The 18,785-nt window shown below is 43.7% G+C and overlaps 2 protein-coding genes across 3 annotated transcripts in view; both read left to right on the top strand.

Moving 5' to 3' along the window:
- rasgrf1 (Ras protein specific guanine nucleotide releasing factor 1) overlaps positions 1-12,778 on the top strand; it is a 30,203-nt gene extending 17,425 nt beyond the window's left edge. Inside the window, exons 17-27 of the mRNA XM_041837492.1 lie at positions 7,641-7,817; positions 7,986-8,092; positions 8,201-8,313; positions 8,469-8,529; positions 8,702-8,805; positions 10,537-10,621; positions 10,754-10,951; positions 11,205-11,284; positions 11,422-11,539; positions 11,637-11,705; positions 11,852-12,778. Coding sequence (XP_041693426.1) covers positions 7,641-7,817; positions 7,986-8,092; positions 8,201-8,313; positions 8,469-8,529; positions 8,702-8,805; positions 10,537-10,621; positions 10,754-10,951; positions 11,205-11,284; positions 11,422-11,539; positions 11,637-11,705; positions 11,852-11,944 — 1,205 coding nt within the window. The 3' untranslated portion in view covers positions 11,945-12,778. The remainder of the gene's footprint in view (positions 1-7,640; positions 7,818-7,985; positions 8,093-8,200; positions 8,314-8,468; positions 8,530-8,701; positions 8,806-10,536; positions 10,622-10,753; positions 10,952-11,204; positions 11,285-11,421; positions 11,540-11,636; positions 11,706-11,851) is intronic.
- Positions 12,779-14,576: 1,798 nt separating this feature from the next.
- On the top strand, positions 14,577-17,828 carry ctsh (cathepsin H). 2 transcript variants are annotated; one of them, XM_041837490.2, is made up of 12 exons: positions 14,577-14,695; positions 14,966-14,997; positions 15,324-15,429; positions 15,676-15,746; positions 15,823-15,927; positions 16,058-16,144; positions 16,362-16,417; positions 16,529-16,610; positions 16,706-16,774; positions 16,858-16,964; positions 17,235-17,360; positions 17,465-17,828. In XM_041837490.2, exons 2-12 carry the CDS (start codon positions 14,989-14,991, stop codon positions 17,538-17,540), a joined length of 894 nt encoding a protein of 297 aa, XP_041693424.1. In that variant the 5' UTR covers positions 14,577-14,695; positions 14,966-14,988; the 3' UTR covers positions 17,541-17,828. The 2 variants fall into 2 exon arrangements, with proteins under 2 accessions (XP_041693424.1, XP_041693423.1); XM_041837489.2 differs by having other exon boundaries at positions 14,577-14,767.
- Positions 17,829-18,785: the final 957 nt, after the last annotated feature.

Genomic DNA, 18,785 nt, shown 5'->3' with positions numbered 1-18,785 from the left:
TAAGCACGCACCCCTGAGGGGCCCCCGTGTTGAGGATCAGCGTCACAGATTTGTTGTTGCCTACCCTCACCACCTGGAGGTGGCCTGTCAGGAAGTCTAGGATCCAGTTGCAGAGGGAGGTGTTTAGTCCCAGGGTCCTTAGCTTAGTGATGAGCTTTGAGGGCACTATGTTGTTGAACGCTGAGCTGTAGTCAATGAACAGCATTCTCACGTAGATGTTCCTTTTGTTCAGGTGGGAAAGGGAAGTGTGGAGTGCAATAGAGATTGTTTCATCTGTTGGGGTGGTATGCGAATTGGAGTGGGTCTAGGGTTTCTGGGATGATGGTGTTGATGTGAGCCATGACCAGCCTTTCAAAGCTCTTCATGGCTACAGACGTAAGTGCTACGGGTCGGTAGTCATTTAGGCAGGTTACCTTGGCGTTCTTTGGCACAGGGAATATGGTGGTCTGCTTGGAACATGTAGGTATTTTAGACTCGGTCAGGGAGAAGTTGAAAATGTCAGTGAAGGAACTTGCCAGTTGGTCAGCGTATGCTCTGAGTACACGTCCTGGTAATCCATCTGGCCCTGTGGGCTTGTGAATGTTGACCTGTTTAAAGGTCCTATTCTCATCGGCGATGGAGAGTGTGATCACACAGTTGTCCGGAACAGCTGGTGCTCTCATGCATGCTTCAGTGTTGCTTGCCTTGAAGTGCGCATAGAAGTAATTTAGCTCGTCTGGTAGGCTCGTGTCACTGGGCAGCTCGCGGCTGGGCTTCCCTTTGTAATCCATAATAGTTTGCAAGCAATTCTGCCACATCCGACAAGCGTCAGAGCCGGTGTAGTACGATTCAATCTTAGTCCTGTATTAACGCTTTGCCTGTTGGACGGTTCGTCAGAGGGCATAGCGGAATTTCTTATAAGCGTCCAGATTAGTGTCCCGCTCCTTGAAAGCGGCAGCTCTAGCCTTTAGCTCAGTGCAGATGTTGCCTGTAATCCATGGCTTCTGGTTGGGGTATGTACGTATGGTCACTGTGGGGACGACGTCATCGATGCACTTATTGATGAAGCCAGTGATTGATGTGGTGTACTCCTCAATTCCATCGGATGAATCCCGGAACATATTCCAGTCTGTGCCAGCAAAACAGTCCTGTAGCTTAGCATCTGTGTCATCTGACCACTTCCGTATTGAGCAAGTCACTGGTACTTCCTGCTTTAGTTTTTGCTTGTAAGCAGGAATCAGGAGGATAGAGTTATTGTCAGATTTACCAAATGGAGGGCGAGGGAGAGCTTTGTACAGGTCTCTGTGTGTGGAGTAAAGGTGGTCTAGAGTTTTTTTTCCCTCTGGTTGCACATGTGACATGCTGCACAAGTTTTCCCGCATTAAAGTCCCCCAGCCACTAGGAGCGCCGCTTCTGGATGAGCATTGTCTTGTTTGCTTATGGCCTTATACAGCTCGTTGAGTGCAGTCTTAGTGCCAGCATCGGTTTGTGGTGATAAATAGACAACTACGAAAAATATCGTGTGGTCTATAGCTTATCATGAGGTACTCTACCTACTCTACCTATCTAGTAAAACCTTGAGTCTTCCTTAATATTAGAGATTATGCACCAGCTGTTATTGACAAATAGACACAGACCACCACCCCTCGTCTTACCGGAGGTAGCTGTTCTGTCTTGCCGATGCATAGAAAACCCAGCCAACTGTATATTATCCATGTCGTCGTTCAGCCACGACTCGGTGAAACATAAGATATTACAGTTTTTAACGTTCCGTTGGTAGGATAGTCTCGAACGGAGATCATCCAGTTTATTCTCCAATGATTGCACGTTGGCCAATAGGACGGATGGTAGAGGCAGGTTACCCACTCGCCGACGAATTCTCACAAGGCACCCGGATCTGCGGCCCCTGTATCGGGGTCTCTTCTTCATGCGAATGACGGGGATTTGGGCCTGGTCCGGAAGCAGCAGTAAATCCTTCGCGTCTGACTCATAAAAATAAAAACATTGTCCACTTCAAGGTGTGTAATCGCTGTTCTGATTTCCAGAAGCTCTTTTCGGTCATAAGAGACAGTGGCAGAAACATTATGTACAAAATAAGTTACAAACAACGTGAATAAACCCAAAATAGCACAGTTGGTAAGGAGCCCATAACACGGCAGCCATCCCCTCCGGCGCAATTATAGATAGGGCTCTACCTGTGAGTTTTTTTTGTATACCTTTATTGTTCAGAACCCACTGCCCTCAAGTCGTCGTCAGGTTTGCCACCACCCACCCCATCCGTTGGTTGAGTCTTGAACCCGAATCTGGCTTTACAGATGTTGAATATGACGATTCTCTTTTAAGCCCAGGAAGCAACCATTCACCAGATTTTTTCAAGCTTAATGTAAAAATACATTCGGTACTTACCAAGGAATGGAGTGTCACTGAGCAACTATCATTACTGGCGTTCCAGCCGGTATGTACTTGAAAATAAGGTCCAAATAAAATGTTACATGCAACCAAAACAAATTGCCTTGTCTGGAATAAATGTAGATTAAGTACTCTACCCTGCACCGTAGATACTGCTGCCCTATGTACATAGTCATTGAACACTTTAATGTTTACATACTGTTTCACCCACTTCATATGTACACTGAACAAAAATATAAACGCAACAATTCCAAAGATTTTACAGAGTTACTGTTCATATAAGGAAATCAGTCAAATAAATAAAATAGAAACGGAACATGTAAAGTGTTTCATGAGCTGAAATAAATAAATTGGTCTCAGACTATCCCACAGGTGAAGAAGCCAGATGTGGAGGTCCTGTGCTGGCGTCATTATTTATTTCAGCTCATGAAACACTTTACATGTTCCGTTTCTATTTTTGTTCAGTATATAGACACTATTCTAGCTAAGGCTCATCCTATTAACTACTGCTGTACACACCATATACATATTTATATTCCGGACTCAGACATTGCGTGTTCCGATATTTCTTAATTTCTTTCTTGGATTGGTGTATTGTTATCACGTATACGGAGAAAGTCAGGAAGCAGGTGCAGAAGGTGAGTTTAATAATAATCAACATGACGAAAATACAAAAACAGGCGGGGGTCCCCTCGATGTCCAGGGGAGGCGGAGGACGGCATCAGGGGAACCCCCGCCTGTGCTGTTAGATCCCTTCTGGACTCCCGACGTCGTGGGGGTCGGCTCCAGTACCTGGTGGACTGGGAGGGGTACGGTCCTGAGGACCAGGAACCACCAGCCTGAGGAGGGAAACATGAAAGGAGGGTGAGATCCGGAAGTTGGTGGGGAAAGCTAAATGATAGGTTACCTCATTGACCCTCCGGAGGACCTTGAAGGGCCCCACAAACCGGGGGCTCAGCTTCCAGCAGTGCAGGCTGAGTGGGAGGTTCCTGGTGGAGAGCAAGACACGATCACCAGGATGGAACACGGGAGCCTCACTGCGGTGGCGGTCCGCCTGGTTCTTCTGACGGCGGAGTGCGCGCTGGAGCCTCACGTGGGCGGCATTCCGCACCGGAACCACTATTCCACTGCAGGTGCCTCTGTCTGGCTCAGAGTCCACGGAGCCAGGGCCGGCTGATATCCCAGAACGCACTGGAAGGGAGTCAGCCCGGTGGAGGAGTGACGAAGTGAGTTCTGGACGTATTCCGCCCAGGGAAGGAACCGGGCCCACTCGCCCTGCCGGTCCTGGCAGTGACTCTTTAGGAACCTCCCCAGCTCCTTGTTGGTCTTCTCCACCTGCCCGTTAGACGGAGGCCGGTACCCGGATGTGAGGCTGACTGTGGCCCCCAGCTTCTCCATAAAGCCTTTCCAGACCTGGGATGTGAATTGGGGACCACGGTCGGAAACGATGTCCTCCGGAAGGCCATAGTGCCGGAAGACCTGCTGGATTAGTGCCTCAGTGACCTGGAGAGCGGTAGGCAGACCAGAGAGAGGGATAAAAATATATTTTTAAAAATGGCAGGATTTAGAGAATCTGTCAACAACAACCAGAATAGTGGTAAAACCCATCAGAAAGGGGGAGATCCATTACAAAGTCTATGGACATATGTGACCAAGGCGGCTGAGGCACGGGAAGGGGGAAGTAGTGTCCCTGCTGGAGCGTTCCGGGAACATTTGGATTGAGTACATACCGAACATGACTTAACATAGTGGGGCGACGTCCTGCGCCAAAGTGGGCCATCAGTATTTATCGGAAAGGGATTGAATGGTGCGGGTGATACCTGGGTGTCCAGCGGCGAGGGATGTGTGCCCAGGTCAACAGCCAATCTCTCACCCCCGTGGGGACGTAGATGCGCTCTGGAGGGCAGGTGGCAGGAGCAGGTTCCCTCTCCAGAGCCTGGCGGATTTCCACATCTACGTCCCAAAACACGGGAGGACCGATTGATGGGCTGGAGGACACTCACAGGGCCCTCCACCGACGTGGAACCACAGGGTGCGGGAAAGCAGGTCCTCCGGCATACTGGTCCCCAGGTGGTGATTCTCATCTTTGACCAGGAGATGGTGGGGTTATGAAGTTGGAGCCACGGGAGGCCGAGGATTACTTTGTGTACGGGTGCGGTGATGAGGAAGGTAAGGCTTTCCTGGTGCTTGGGTCCCACGGTGAGGGTGAGTGGTGAGGGTGAGTGGTGCTGTGACGTGCGTAATTGTGCCGGATCCCAATGGTCGCATATCCAGGGCTTGGACAGGAGAGCGGTATGAAGTTAAGTTCAGGGAGGAGGCGAGGGCCTGGTCGATAAAGTTCCCTGCGGCACCGGAGTCCACTAGAGCTGTAGAAACACTTGAGGGACAGCCAGCCAGTGAAATGGGAACCAGAAAGGGTTTGGCGGAGAACAATGATAATGGAATACTCATGCCTACCCTGGGAGACGGAAGGTCAAGGGTCTGCCCCTCTGCTCTAGTGGACCCCAGGCTGGAACGCACCGGACCCCACTGAAGCTGGTGCCCCTTTTGGCCACAATAGGAACAGAGCCTCAGCTGTCTCTGGCGACGCCGCTCTGCTGCGGAGAGGTGTGTGGCCCCTACCTCCATGGGTTCAGACTCTGCCTCAGGACAGCCAAAGGAGGGAGGTGAGTGGCCAAGTAGACACCGGCGCTCCCGAAGAAGGTTATCCAGACGGATGGCCATCGCAATGAGAGCGTCCAAGGATAGGTTGTCATCCCGACATGCCAGCTCCGTCTGGACCTCTTCGCACAGTCCACTGCGGAATAGAGCGCGGAGCGCCGGCTCATTCCATCAGCTGGAGGCTGCCATAGTCCAAAAGGTGAGGGCGTACTCTGGGCACCCTGCTGCAGTTGGAAAAGTTGCTCACCTTCTGCTATGGAGGATGGTCGAAGAACGCCCTGAACAGAGCCATGAACATCTCATAGGAACCCAGCGCCTCCTCTCCTCTCCCAGACGACCGTAGACCACTCCGACGCCCGTCCGGTCAGCAGGGAAATTACTGTGGCAACCTTGGACCTCTCGGTGGTGGGGGCTCCCGTCTGATAGGCGAAAAACAGGGAGCACTGGAGTAGGAAGCCACGGCATTTCAATGGAGTGCCGTCATACTTCTCCGGAAGGGACAGCTGGGTAGACTGAGGGACTGGCTCACTGTGACAACCTGTGGTAGGATGCCCTCCGTCAGAGGTATGGAAAACCTTGCTAGTATTGTCGAGGCGATGGAGAACGCGGAGGACCTCCTTCATGGTTGTACCCAGTAGAGCCAGCTGGTCGTGGTGTCGGTGGAATAGATGACCCTGTTCCTCGACTGTCTGGAAGATGGTATAATCTTCTGCTGCTTCCATCATTTCTGAGGCAGTATTCTGTCACGTATACGCAGGGAGTCAGGAAGCAGAAGGTGAGTTTAATAATAATAAACATGCCAAAAATACAAACCAGGCACAGCGTACTGAATGTAACCAAAACCAATACTGCCTGATGACTGATTCTTACTGAGGGCTATATGAAGGGAGAGTAATCAGGGTGGTGATGTGGTGTGCTTAACGATGGGGAGCAGGTATGCGCAATGATGGTTGCCAGGTGTGCGCAATGTGGGTTGCCAGGACCAGTGGTTAGTAGACCGGCAACGTCGAGCGCTGGAGGGAGCAGGAGTAGGCGTGACAATTGTTTGGTATTACTGCACTGTTGGAGCTAGAAACATAAGCATCTGCAAAATATGTGTGCGAGTCCAATAACATTTGATTTGATATAGGGTACGTTTTTACGGTTATTGTATATTTATTGTATATTTTAGTTATTTATATTTTCTTTATTTAGTGTATTTTAATTCCATTACTAATATTGCAGAAGGTGCAGAAGATGCGCATGTGCACTTGCTCAAAAACAATTCTTATTTCCAGACAAGGCATTTTTTCGGTTGCATGCAACTTTTTATTTAGACCTTTTTTGGAAGTACATACCGTCCAGAACGGCAGTAATGACTATAGTGGCTCAGCGAAACTCCATTCTTTGGTAAGTACCGAACGTACAACATTATTAAGCTTGAAAAGCTGGTAAATGCAAATTGAATGGCTACTTCCTGGGCTTAAATGAGAATGCCATATTCAACGTCTCCTTTGTTAACCCAGATTCTGGTTCAGTCTGTTGATCTGAAGGTCTGTGCACAGCCCTGCTCAGCTCTTAGGACAGAATGTATACCAGGGCAAAGGTAAACAGAAACTTGACATAATTTACATTAACAGTACTCAGATCAGGTTCATATTACTCTCACCATAAAGCTCAACTGATTTGATTTGTACATTAATCGCACAATAATGTCTGTATATTGTCAGTCAGTGTGCAGACAGTGTGCAGAGAAACCAGTCAATTTTTCCATTTTGCTGATATTGGTGGCTATATTTAGCTACACCCATCTTGAATATCAAAGCCTCATGTAAGGTCTCTATGTTCTACTGGGATAGAATGTGGTGCTCTTGGGTTGCTGCCCTCTACTGGAGACAGAAGACATGAACAAATCTGTCCTGTTACACAATATGAATTACACAGCCAAAATAGATAATGCCTTTTGGGGTAAGATCCATTAAGTTGCATATCAGGATTAATGTTGCTTGCTAAACTTTGTCAACAACTTCTTAAATCTCAGTGAGCAGGTTATAGTTAAGTAATAAGGCACAAGGGAGTGTGGTATAGGCCAATATACCACGGCTAAGGGCTGTTCTTATGCACGACGCATCGCGGAGTGCCTGGACACAGCCCTTAGCCGTGGTATATTGGCCGTATACCACAAACCCCTGAGGTGCCTTATTGCTATTATAAACTGGTTTACAACGTAATTAGAGCAGTAAAAATAAATGTTTTGTCATACTCGTGGTATACAGTATGATATACCATGGCTTTCAGCCAATCAGCATTCAGGGCTCGAACCACCCAGTTTATAATTGCATCTATTTCCCTCCGGTTCCTATTAAAGTAGTAGTGAAAGACCAATTAAGAGCATTTGATGCAGCTGACACTTTCATGGATAATTTTTGTGGCTGTCCTAGTGCAGTCATAATGTCAGTAATTCTGTTTTATTGGTTAGGAATGGTCTCTCCATTTTATACCTACATCACTTTATTGTAAAGGTATCACATTGCATCAATCAAGTTCACTAAAATGAATCTCATGGCATTTTACAGCTAGTATAACTGTCTCCATATTGTATCTCCCTGTAGAATTCTCCCTGTTTTCCTACAATAATGGCACGGTGATGTCATCGTGCCGCCCTGAGATGGACAACAACAACCGCAGTGCCCTCTCTGCAGCCTCTGCCTTCGCCATCGCCACGGCAGGAGCCAATGAGGGCACGCCCACCAAGGAGAAGTATCGCCGCATGTCCCTGGCTAGCACAGGTACACAGTGTATTAAACATGTCCACAATGGAACAATTTGCGTACACCACATTTTCAAACACTTGAGATCTTTAATGTCGTTTCTGTTCTCAAGAGAAAAAAAATCGATATAGTCATTAAAAATGTAGGTGTGATATTTACATGCCATATTTGATCAATTTTCCCCAGGGTTCCCAACAGACCAGAGGAATGGGGACAAAGAGTTTGTAATCCGAAGGGCTGCAACCAACAGAGTCCTGAATGTTCTGAGACACTGGGTGTCAAAACACTCTCAGGTAAGTCTTCCAGATACATAGTCATGATAATTCACTACTTCTATTGTCAAATAGTGTTCAGGTTTCCAATCAGTTAACTCTTATGTGAGCATTTGTGTTGACCTCCAGGACTTTGAGAGTAACACTGAGCTGAAGCTGAAGGTGATAGCCTTCCTGGAGGAGGTGATGCATGACCCGGAGCTGCTGACCCAGGAGAGGAAAGCAGCCGCCAACATCATCAGGTACCTACCAGCACTACCGCCGCCTCAGCTTATGGACACACTGTTATCATTGAATACATGGACTATCACTTCTATAGGGCTGGTTAACACTGATGTACAGAGTAAAGAGAAACACATTATAAATACATACTTGACTCTGTTGTATGGTCCATTAGGACCCTGACACAGGAGGACCCTGGTGACAATCAGATCAGCCTGGAGGAGGTGACACAGCTGGTGAGTGGGATGACTGCACGTGTATCTGGCAATTGAGTCAAAGGAGGACAATCTCTCCTTGACATACATTATGTACGTATGTGTCTCAGGAATGTTTGAATATAGAGAAGTAGTTGTCATACCTCGCGTCTTGGAAATGGTTACCGGTGATGCTCTGTTGTGTGTGTGCTAGGCGTCAGTAGGGAAGGCGGAGGCGTTTGAGAGCCATTCTGCCCTGGAGATAGCAGAGCAGCTCACCCTACTGGACCACCTGGTCTTTAAGGTCATCCCATACGAGTGAGTGACACTGAGTGATACAGCTGAAATACAGACATACAGTACATTCGGACTTTTTCCACATTTTACAGCCTTATTCTAAAATTGATTCAATTGTTTTTTTTCTTAATCAATCTACACACAATACCCCATAATGACAAAGCAAAAACAGGTTTTTAGAAAATTTTGCAAATACAAAAAAATACAAAAAGTAATTGAAATATCACATTTGCATAAGTATTCAGACCCTTTACTCAGTACTTTGTTGAAGCACCTTTGTCAGCGATTACAGCCTCGAGTATTCTTGGGTATAACGCTACAAGCTTGGCACACCTGTATTTGGGGAGTTTCTCCCATTCTTCTCTACAGATCCTCTCAAGCTCTGACAGGTTGGATTGGGAGCGTCGCTGCACAGCAATTTTCAGGTCTCTCCGGTGATGTTCGATCGGGTCCAAGTCCAGGCTCTGGCTGGGCCACTTAAGGACATTCAGAGACTTGTCCCGAAGCCACTCCAGTGTTGTCTTGGCTGTGTGCTTAGGTTCGTTGTCCTGTTGGAAGGTGAACCTTCGCCCCAGTCTGAGGTCCTGAGCACTCTGGAGCAGGTTTTCATCAAGGATATCTCTGTACTTTGCTCCGTTCATCTTTCCCTCGATCCTGGCTAGTCTCCCAGTCCCTGCCGCTTAAAAACATCCCCACAGCATGATGATGCCACCACTATGCTTCACCGATGGTGCCAGGTTTCCTCCAGACGTGACGCTTGGCATTCAGGCCAAAGAGTTCAATCTTGTTTTCATCAGACCAGAGAATCTTATTTATCATGGTCTTGAGAGTCTTTAGGTCCTTTTTGGCAAACTCCAAATGGGCTGTCATGTGCCTTTTACTGAGGAGTGGCTTCCGTCTGGCCACTCTACCATAAAGGCCTGATTGGTGGAGTGCTGCAGAGATGGTTGTCCTTCTGGAAGGTTCTCCCATCTCCACAGAGGAACTCTGGAGCTCTGTCAGAGTGACCATCGGGTTCTTGGTCACCTCCCTGACCAAGGCCCTTCTCCCCCGATTGCTCCGTTTGGCCGGGCGGCCAGCTCTAGGAAGAGTCTTGGTGGTTCCAAACTTCTTCTATTTAAGAATGATGGAGGCCACTGTGTTCTTGGGGACCTTCAATACTGCAGACATTTTGTGGTACCATTCCCTAGATCTGTACCTCGACACAATCCTGTCTCAGAGCTCTACGAACAATTCCTTTGACCTCATGGCTTGGTTTTTGCTCTGACATGCACTGTCAGCTGTGGAACCTTTATATAGACAGGTGTCTGCCTTTCCAAATCATGTCCAATCAATAGAATTTACCACAGGTGGACTCCAATCAAGTTGTAGAAACATCTCAAGCATGATCAATGGAAACAGGATGCACCTGAGCTCAATTTTGAGTCTCATAGGAAATGGTCCGAATACTTTTGTAAGTAAGGTATTTCAGTTTTTTTTTTTTTATACATTTGCTACAATTTCCAAAAACCTGTTTTTGCTTTGTCATTATGGGGTATTGTGTGTAGATTGATGAGTAAAATGTTTTATTTAATTCATTTTAGAATAAGGCTGTAACGTAACAAAATGTGGAAAATGTCAAGGGCTCTGAATACTTTCCAAATGCACTGTACAATATGGGAGACATACAGTGATTTTTAAACAACAACAATGCTGTATTAATGAGAATAAATTAGATGTTTTTCTACTTGATCTTCCAATATTGTTTTACAGAGAGTTCTTTGGTCAAGGGTGGATGAAGAATGACAAGAATGAAAGGACACCATATATCATGAAAACAACAAAACATTTCAATGATGTATGCAGCCAACAACGCCCACCCCTCAACATAATATTACCACTGTACATTTTCACTTTTTCTTACAGTGTGTGGCTTTGGTTGTTATGCATTAGGAACATGGCTATTCCTTGTCTGCCTTGCCTCTGTTAGATCAGTAACCTGATTGCCACGGAGATCCTGCGTTGTGACGACGTGACCACGCGGGTGGCAGTGATGGAGAAGTGGGTGGCGGTGGCGGACATCTGCCGCTGTCTCCATAACTACAACGCTGTGCTGGAGATCACCTCCTCCCTCAACCGCAGCTCTGTGTTCCGCCTCAAGAAGACCTGGCTCAAAGTGTCCAAGCAGGTGGCCACATTTCCCACTACACACCCAGCTCACTGAGGGCCCGTAGCGTGGTCCTAGTAATATTACTACATGTTTTATCATTGCACTGGGACCTCAATACACTCTTATAAACAGCTTGTTAAGACACCTCAGACCTCTATGAATCCTTATTGCTTATTACAGATTACACATCACTTTAACAATGTTGATTATACTGTACCTGGATGTTTTCCAACAGAATATTTGTTATACAGTATTTTATTTCATCCCTCAGACTAAAACAGTAATTGACAAGCTGCAGAAGTTGGTTTCATCAGAGGGGAGGTTCAAAAACCTGAGAGAAGCTTTAAAGAAGTGAGTGTTTCTTCTGCTTGTTCTAATAACTACAAAAGCCAATGTGTAGCAGACAAATGGTACTGGCCATTCAGACAGTGGATCAATCAAGGTATTGGCAAATTGGTGACATCCTACTCTTCTGTTTTTCCTTGTAGCTGTGACCCTCCCTGTGTACCATATCTGGGGATGTACCTCACTGATCTGGCTTTCATTGAGGAGGGGACGCCCAATTACACTGAGGACAAATTAGTCAACTTCTCAAAGATGAGGATGGTAAGCGGTCTCTGCTGTGTGTAATGTTACAGAGATATTAAAATGTATTCTGTGGCTTTGTATTGTATACATGGCTTCTGTTGTTCTCTCTCTACAGATTTCCCATATCATCAGAGAAATTAGACAATTCCAGCAAACAGCATACAAGATTGATCATCAGCCAAAGGTAAACTTTTAAAGATATAGATATAGAGAAACAGAAGAAAATGGCAATGGCCATGAGGTAAATCCTGAGTGTCCGTATTTGTCACATCGTATAGATTATCGTAGTAGGAGCCAACTTGCTGAAACTGTATATTTGTCCTGGTCTAGGCAGCACAGTATTTGCTGGACAACAGCTCTGTTCTGGATGAAGAAAGCCTGTATGAAGCCTCTCTCAGAATTGAGCCTAAAGTCAACAACTGAAGAGGATGACAGTTTCCCAAAGTGTACTCTCTGTTAAAGAACTATGTCATATACAGTAGACATAAACAATAACTGGTGTTAAGTCATGTTTGACATGTTTGCTCTTATACGTGTATTGTTTTTAGAAGTCTTATGTACACATGTTAATTTAATCGTCACATTGTTGTTGAAATATTTCATGTTCCTCTGCAACAAGGACCATTTCACTGGGCTTATTAGAGTGATAACTAAAGTCACAATGATCTTGTATAATGGTATGTCCTTTGTAACCAATGAAATTGATTGACATCTTTTCATACTGTGGGCTTCCTGTAAGCACACATGCTGCCAGGATCATATTGTACATAGGAAAGATTGTTCTCTTTACTCAAATAGATATGTGTTTATCTGCAACTGATGTAGCATTGTAAAAATCAAACCAGGTAAAACAACATTGACATTTTTTACCCCCAAATTGATGCGGCTAAACCAATGAGTGTTCCTTGATTTGTTCTATATCAATTCCGCCTCAGCCCTGCTTTGTTTATTTACTTTTTGTATCTATCAACATTTGAGTCATCTTGTCACAGTTGTGACAGAGATGTGAAAGCTACTAGCACCACAGAGCTTTGTCTTGTCATCATGAGGAGTGATTCTTACATAACAAGATAATACCCTTGCCTGATACAGGAAACACCTGCTCTTAGTAGAAGCTACTGATTTGCAGCACAGTACTGAATCTGCTCTGAAAATAATAACTCATATATAAGGGCATGTTCACACCACAAGCTTTTATACATTTACATTTTAGTCATTTAGCAGACACTCTTATCCAGAGCGACTTACAGTTAGTGAGTGCATACATTATTATGTGTGAATTGAACCCACAACCCTGGCGTTGCAATCGCCATGCTCTACCAACTGAGCTACATCCCTGCCGGCCATTCCCTCCCCTACCCTGGACGACACTGGGCCAATTGTGCGCCGCCCCATGGGTCTCTCGGTCACGGCCGGCTACGACAGAGCCTTTTATCTAAGAACCAGCAAGGTTTGGTTTGTTTTGAAAACAATGTTAAGTCCTGTGTGAATACAGCCTAACCTAGAAGATGATTAACAATATTTGTAGCTTTATTTCATTACTGTTGCATGTTTCATTGTAACAGGCAGTTAAATCACAAACCTCTTGCTATATATTTGCAAAAGTAATTCAAGTCAAGTAGCCATGAATTTGATTTTGTTTTGCAGAATAAGCTCTATTAATCCATGCAATTTGAAGGGACAGTAATAAGACAGTGTACGTTATATCTCCAATACAAGTGTACTTCCAGTTTGACAATGAGTAGTTGGGGGTGACATCTTGTTTGACTATGACTCACTGGGCACAGACGTCAATTCAACGTTTATTCCACATTGGTTCCATGTAATTTCATTGAAATTACATGGAAACAATGTTGATTCAACCAGTATGTGCCCAGTGGGGAGTTTGGGGATGAATATGTTGAAACCATTTTGCTGCTATTCTTGGAGCATGCCATTGTAGAATGATATATGTAGCCGTTTCCCTTTTTCAAACCACATGTTCGTTTGCTTTCAATTTAAACTAAACGGAGCACACATTTTAAAGAAAAATAAAGCAAAACCCTTGAAATTGTAGTATTTTCAGGCTTTGTGATATTTGTGTACAGTACAAGGTTGTTCAGCTATTATACTGTATAATTCAAAGACAATCTATGTCCTTTTGCTGTTCCAGTGATTGTGGAACGTGACCGTATATCACTCTGTTAAATGCATTGTTGTTTAAGAGTATGATAAAAGTAAGTGAATGAGTTACTCCGCCTGCAGCATTCAAAAGGTATTTTTGTAGTATTAGTATAAGGGAAGGGGATACATGAACACAGGGAAGTATTTTGTACTTTGTTGTTGTTAATTCACCTTGCTGAAATGTATTCTGTACATTTTGTACATGCAGCCCTGCATATTTCTTAATGTGGAACAGTGTCAAGTACACCTCTGAAAAGCATTGTATCCCAAGCTTTAACACAAAATGCTACAACAATTGTGATTTTGAAACCATGACTTAGAGGTAGAAGACAACTTCAAAGTGTTTTGCATATACTGTAATCCTGTCTATAATCATTCTCTTAGCAGGAATATAGTAATGTAGTGCTTATTCTGTGAATATTTGTATGTATTTCTACCATGTACAGTCTAGAAACATTTAAAGCTCATGTGGCAGGCATGCAACACTATCAGACAATATTAAAACAAAACAATATATATACTTATATATACTGTACACACTTATACGTGCACATACTCTTATAAATGAAATATTAACAAACAAACGTTTTGCTGTTAGCAATACCCAGTGGTATGAGAATTATCTTTCAACCCTTATGTTTATTTCCACGGCTTGAGAAATATTTCCAGTTTTATAAAAAAGAAAAAATGTGTGTTTCCTGATTACCTCTTGCTAATAAATATATTCTATCTCAGGGGCATTGTTGTCTCAAGTGTGTTTGTGAGAAAACAATGACATTTTTTTTATCTCTCTTTTCTCCAACCCCCCACCCCCACCCCCACCCCCTCTATCACACACACACACACTTCAGCAACAAGTTCAGCGTATACTTCGTCACATTTTGCGCGGTCACGGGAAAGTCGGGAAGTGATCATAGGACTCAATAGCGGGTTTAAAACCTCGTGACTACGGGTAGTTCATTCACTGTTTTGTTTTTTTGCAGGAAGACAACAGCTTTAGAAAACTTTGAAGTATGAAGGTCTTAGTTTTGTTGTTATTTGCCGTATACTCTGTTACTTCTTTATATCCGTTTTCTGAAGAGAGTAAGTTGCAATTGCATTTGTTTTAGGCTATGTTGATTCGAAATGATAACCTAATTTGCGCTTTCACTTTCAAATTAATCATTTCGATTGTTTTATCAACATCACATTTGTGATCAGAACGACTGATAGAAGAATGGCTTTTAGCCTATTGATCTTTACAATCTCAAATCAAATGTTCATTGTCTGTTTTCTTTACAGACGAATATCACTTTAAGTTATGGATGTCACAGGTAAGTTCGATTTGGCTCGAAACCAGGTACTTTCCTACAATACAAGGAAGTGTTTTCAGTTTTTTCTTCTTCATATCTGTCTGCAAAAAGTATTAATTAAAAATTATAAATATTGCAGAATATTGTCATCATACTACTAAGCCCTATAGATAGAATACATTTTATTTTCAACTGCAATAGTCTGTATGGAATTACTGATAAACTAGGCTACTAGACAGATATCGAGTGTCTTATCTAATACAAATTGAAATGCACTGTATCTACATAAAAAAAGAGTAAAATCACAATGACCTGAATTTTGAGGTGTTACTGTGTCACCCATGCAGTACAACAAGGTGTATGACATTGAGGAGTTCTACCACAGACTTCAGATCTTCAGTGAGAACAAGAGGAGGATTGACCATCACAATGAAGGAAATCACAAGTTCACAAGTATGAAAAATTGCATTATGCTTGGGTTTCTTCAGATGTTAGAAGTGTCCATATCCTTTGAGTATGATCAGTGGAGGCTGCTGATGGGAGGACAGCTCATAATAATAGCTAGAACGGTGCGAATGGAATGGCATCAAACACATGGAAGCCATTACCCCGAGCCCATTCTCCCCAATTAAGGTGCCACCAACCTCCTGTGTAGCATATTAATTCAGTCTTCTTCTGACATTTGACCTCTTTACCTAGTGGGACTGAATCAGTTCTCTGACCTGACGTTTGCTGAATTCAGAAAATCTTTTCTCTTGACTGAGCCCCAGGTATTTATGTTCCTGTTATGTATACTTCTCATGATTTTTACTTGAAAAACACATTTTAATTGACTGTTTTTCTTAGAACTGTTCTGCCACTAAAGGGAGTCATGTGAGCAGCAATGGACCATATCCAGATTCGGTCGACTGGAGAAAGAAGGGGCACTATGTCACAGACGTGAAGAACCAGGTATCCTTAGACATACAGTATAGGATGCATTTTCTAAGGATAAAAATCATGAATTATCTGGCAAGGTAAAGATGCTTACGTGGAAGACTACTGTATGTGCTGAAAGTAGATGTTGATTTGTGGTGTTCAGGGGCCCTGTGGTAGCTGCTGGACCTTTTCCACTACAGGCTGTTTGGAGTCAGTCACAGCCATCACAACAGGGAAACTCCTACAACTCGTGAGATACTTTCTTATCTACTTCTCTATTCTAAAAAATGAAGTGGGAAGGAAAGCTAGCCTCCTTTTGCTGAGGCAATTCAATACAATTTTTACAATTGTGTTTAAGGCTAGTAGTTGCAATACATTTTGGAATTAATTGAAATTCTTGTCCTATCTCTGATCTTGAATAATGAAAGTATATTTTATCCAACTGCTGCTGCCTTTATATTGTTCAGTCAGAGCAGCAACTAGTGGACTGTGCTCAGGCCTTCAACAACCACGGCTGTAAGGGGTGAGCGTCACCACTGGACAACACATTTCCTTGTATTATATATTCACACAATTTCTTGGTATTACTGGACACTTAAAATCTTACTGAGGCTCTGAATTTTTTTTATTTTAGCGGTCTCCCCAGTCAAGCATTTGAGTACATCAAGTATAACAAGGGACTCATGACAGAGGATGACTATCCATACACTGCACATGTATGTAAACAGCAATGCCATCTTTATAACTACAGCACTAGCACTTCAAACGGTGACAATATATTAACATAATTTATGTTGGAATCATTTTGAAGGATGACACTTGCAAGTTCAAGACTGATTTGGCTGCTGCTTTTGTTAAGGAAGTGGTCAACATAACAAGGGTAAGTAAATGCAAATTGCTCTGGATTATTTGGTGCATTGACTACCCAGGCAGTCAGTTTATTGTGTATTTATTCCATTGCAGTATGATGAAATGGGTATGCTGGATGCAGTGGCCAGATACAACCCTGTCAGCCTTGCCTATGAGGTGACCTCTGATTTCATGCATTACGATGGTGGTGTGTACACCAGGTGAGAATGAGTCTCTGCTATGTTGTTAAACCTAGAATAAGGATCATATCTGTGCCTTAAGAGCTATGTTGCATATTTTCCAATTCGCACAGTCAAAAACAGGACTCACAGCTGTAGCCTACCTACCATACAACCAGAAGAAACCAGTCTTCCTCATGTACCAGCATCAGAAAGCAATACAAATAGATATGTAGATTTTGCATGACTTCTTCTTTCTATATAATATAAACTATGGCCTTGTATTCTCCCTCTCCACTTCTCTTATTGTAGCATGGAGTGCCACAACACCACAGACACAGTGAATCATGCAGTGCTGGCTGTGGGGTATGGTGAGGAGAAGGGCACACCCTACTGGATAGTGAAGAACTCCTGGGGAAGCAGCTGGGGAATGAAAGGGTAAGACTTCAATGACAAAAGTAGGATGACATTGTGAACAGTATTGGCACAATGTTATGTAACAGAACAGTGTTATGATGCAGTACTTTGTGCTGTTTTCACAGATATTTCTTCATTGAGCGTGGGAAAAACATGTGTGGACTGGCCGCCTGCTCATCTTATCCCCTTCCTGTGCTGTGAACATTGAATTCTGCGCGCCATGGGGGCAAGAGTACTGGAAAAAGGGACATGGAGCCAAATATTTCATTATCAGTTAAAATGTTATATCAATGATATGGTTTGATTTGTATCTGTTTGCTCACCACCTCAGGGAGTCTGATTATATACTGGGAGAAACACTCCCCACTGCACATCTACTGTTTTTAATCAGGATTTGGTTGATTTGATTATTGTGCTGACATGAAGATTTTAATATTGAAAATAGTTTTTTAAAACTGATTTCATGTTTGTGAATAAAGGTTTTCTCGATTTCTTTGTCACAATTTGATGAGTGACACATTTTGAATTCAGATAAGACTGTGTGATGATGCTGTTTATATAGTGTACAGTCTGGCTTCTGGATGCTGATTGGCTGAAAGCCGTAGTATATCAGACATAAACTGGGTGGTTCGAGCTCTTAATGCTGATTGGGTGAAAGCTGTGGTATATCAGACCGTATACCCTGGGTATGACAGAACATTTATTTTTATTGTTCTAATTACGTTGCTAACCAGTTTATAATAGCAATAAGGCACCTCTGGGGTTTTTAGTATATGGCCAATATACCACAGCTAAGGGCTGTATCCAGGTACTCCGCATTTCATCATGCTTAAGAACAGCCCTTAGCCCAGGTATACTGGCCTTATTGCCAGTGCTTGAACTGAAATAGGTGCTGATACTGATTTTGGATACCGGTACTGTTTACATTTTGGTGCAGGAGCTCCACAATACTTTTGAGCTAATACTCTATAAGAGGAACAGGAGCTGAAGTGTTAGAAAATGCAAGGTGCTGGTACTCAGTTCCGGTTAAATATACCATGAGTATGTCGCCAAACTACTTGTTTACTGTTCTAATGACGTTGGTAATTACTTTATAATAGTAGTAAGGCACCTCGGGGTTAGTGGTATATAGCCATAAGGGGCTGTAACCAGGCACTCTGCGTAAGTACAACCCTTATGCTCGAACACACCGACATTGCGTTTTGGTACACCAGAAGTACATTCATTTCCAATGGAACGCTACTTACCTTGCAGCTTTGCGTTGCGTTCTGTGTGGTGCATATGTTGGATTTATCGAACGTATGCGTAAACTGTATGTGTAAACGGGTTGACAGAAATGGTAGCAGAAGGTGAATGTTGAACTTTTGTTGCACACATATCTAGATGATGCTGCATACTATTTTGCGTAATGACGCAGTCGGTGTGTTCGAAGAATAACCCATACAG

Source organism: Coregonus clupeaformis, chromosome 19, assembly GCF_020615455.1.
Source record: "Coregonus clupeaformis isolate EN_2021a chromosome 19, ASM2061545v1, whole genome shotgun sequence".
Classification (NCBI taxonomy): Eukaryota; Metazoa; Chordata; class Actinopteri; order Salmoniformes; family Salmonidae; genus Coregonus; species Coregonus clupeaformis.
The sequence above is the reverse complement of the archived record's forward strand: the minus strand, read 5'-3'. Positions and strand labels throughout refer to the sequence as shown.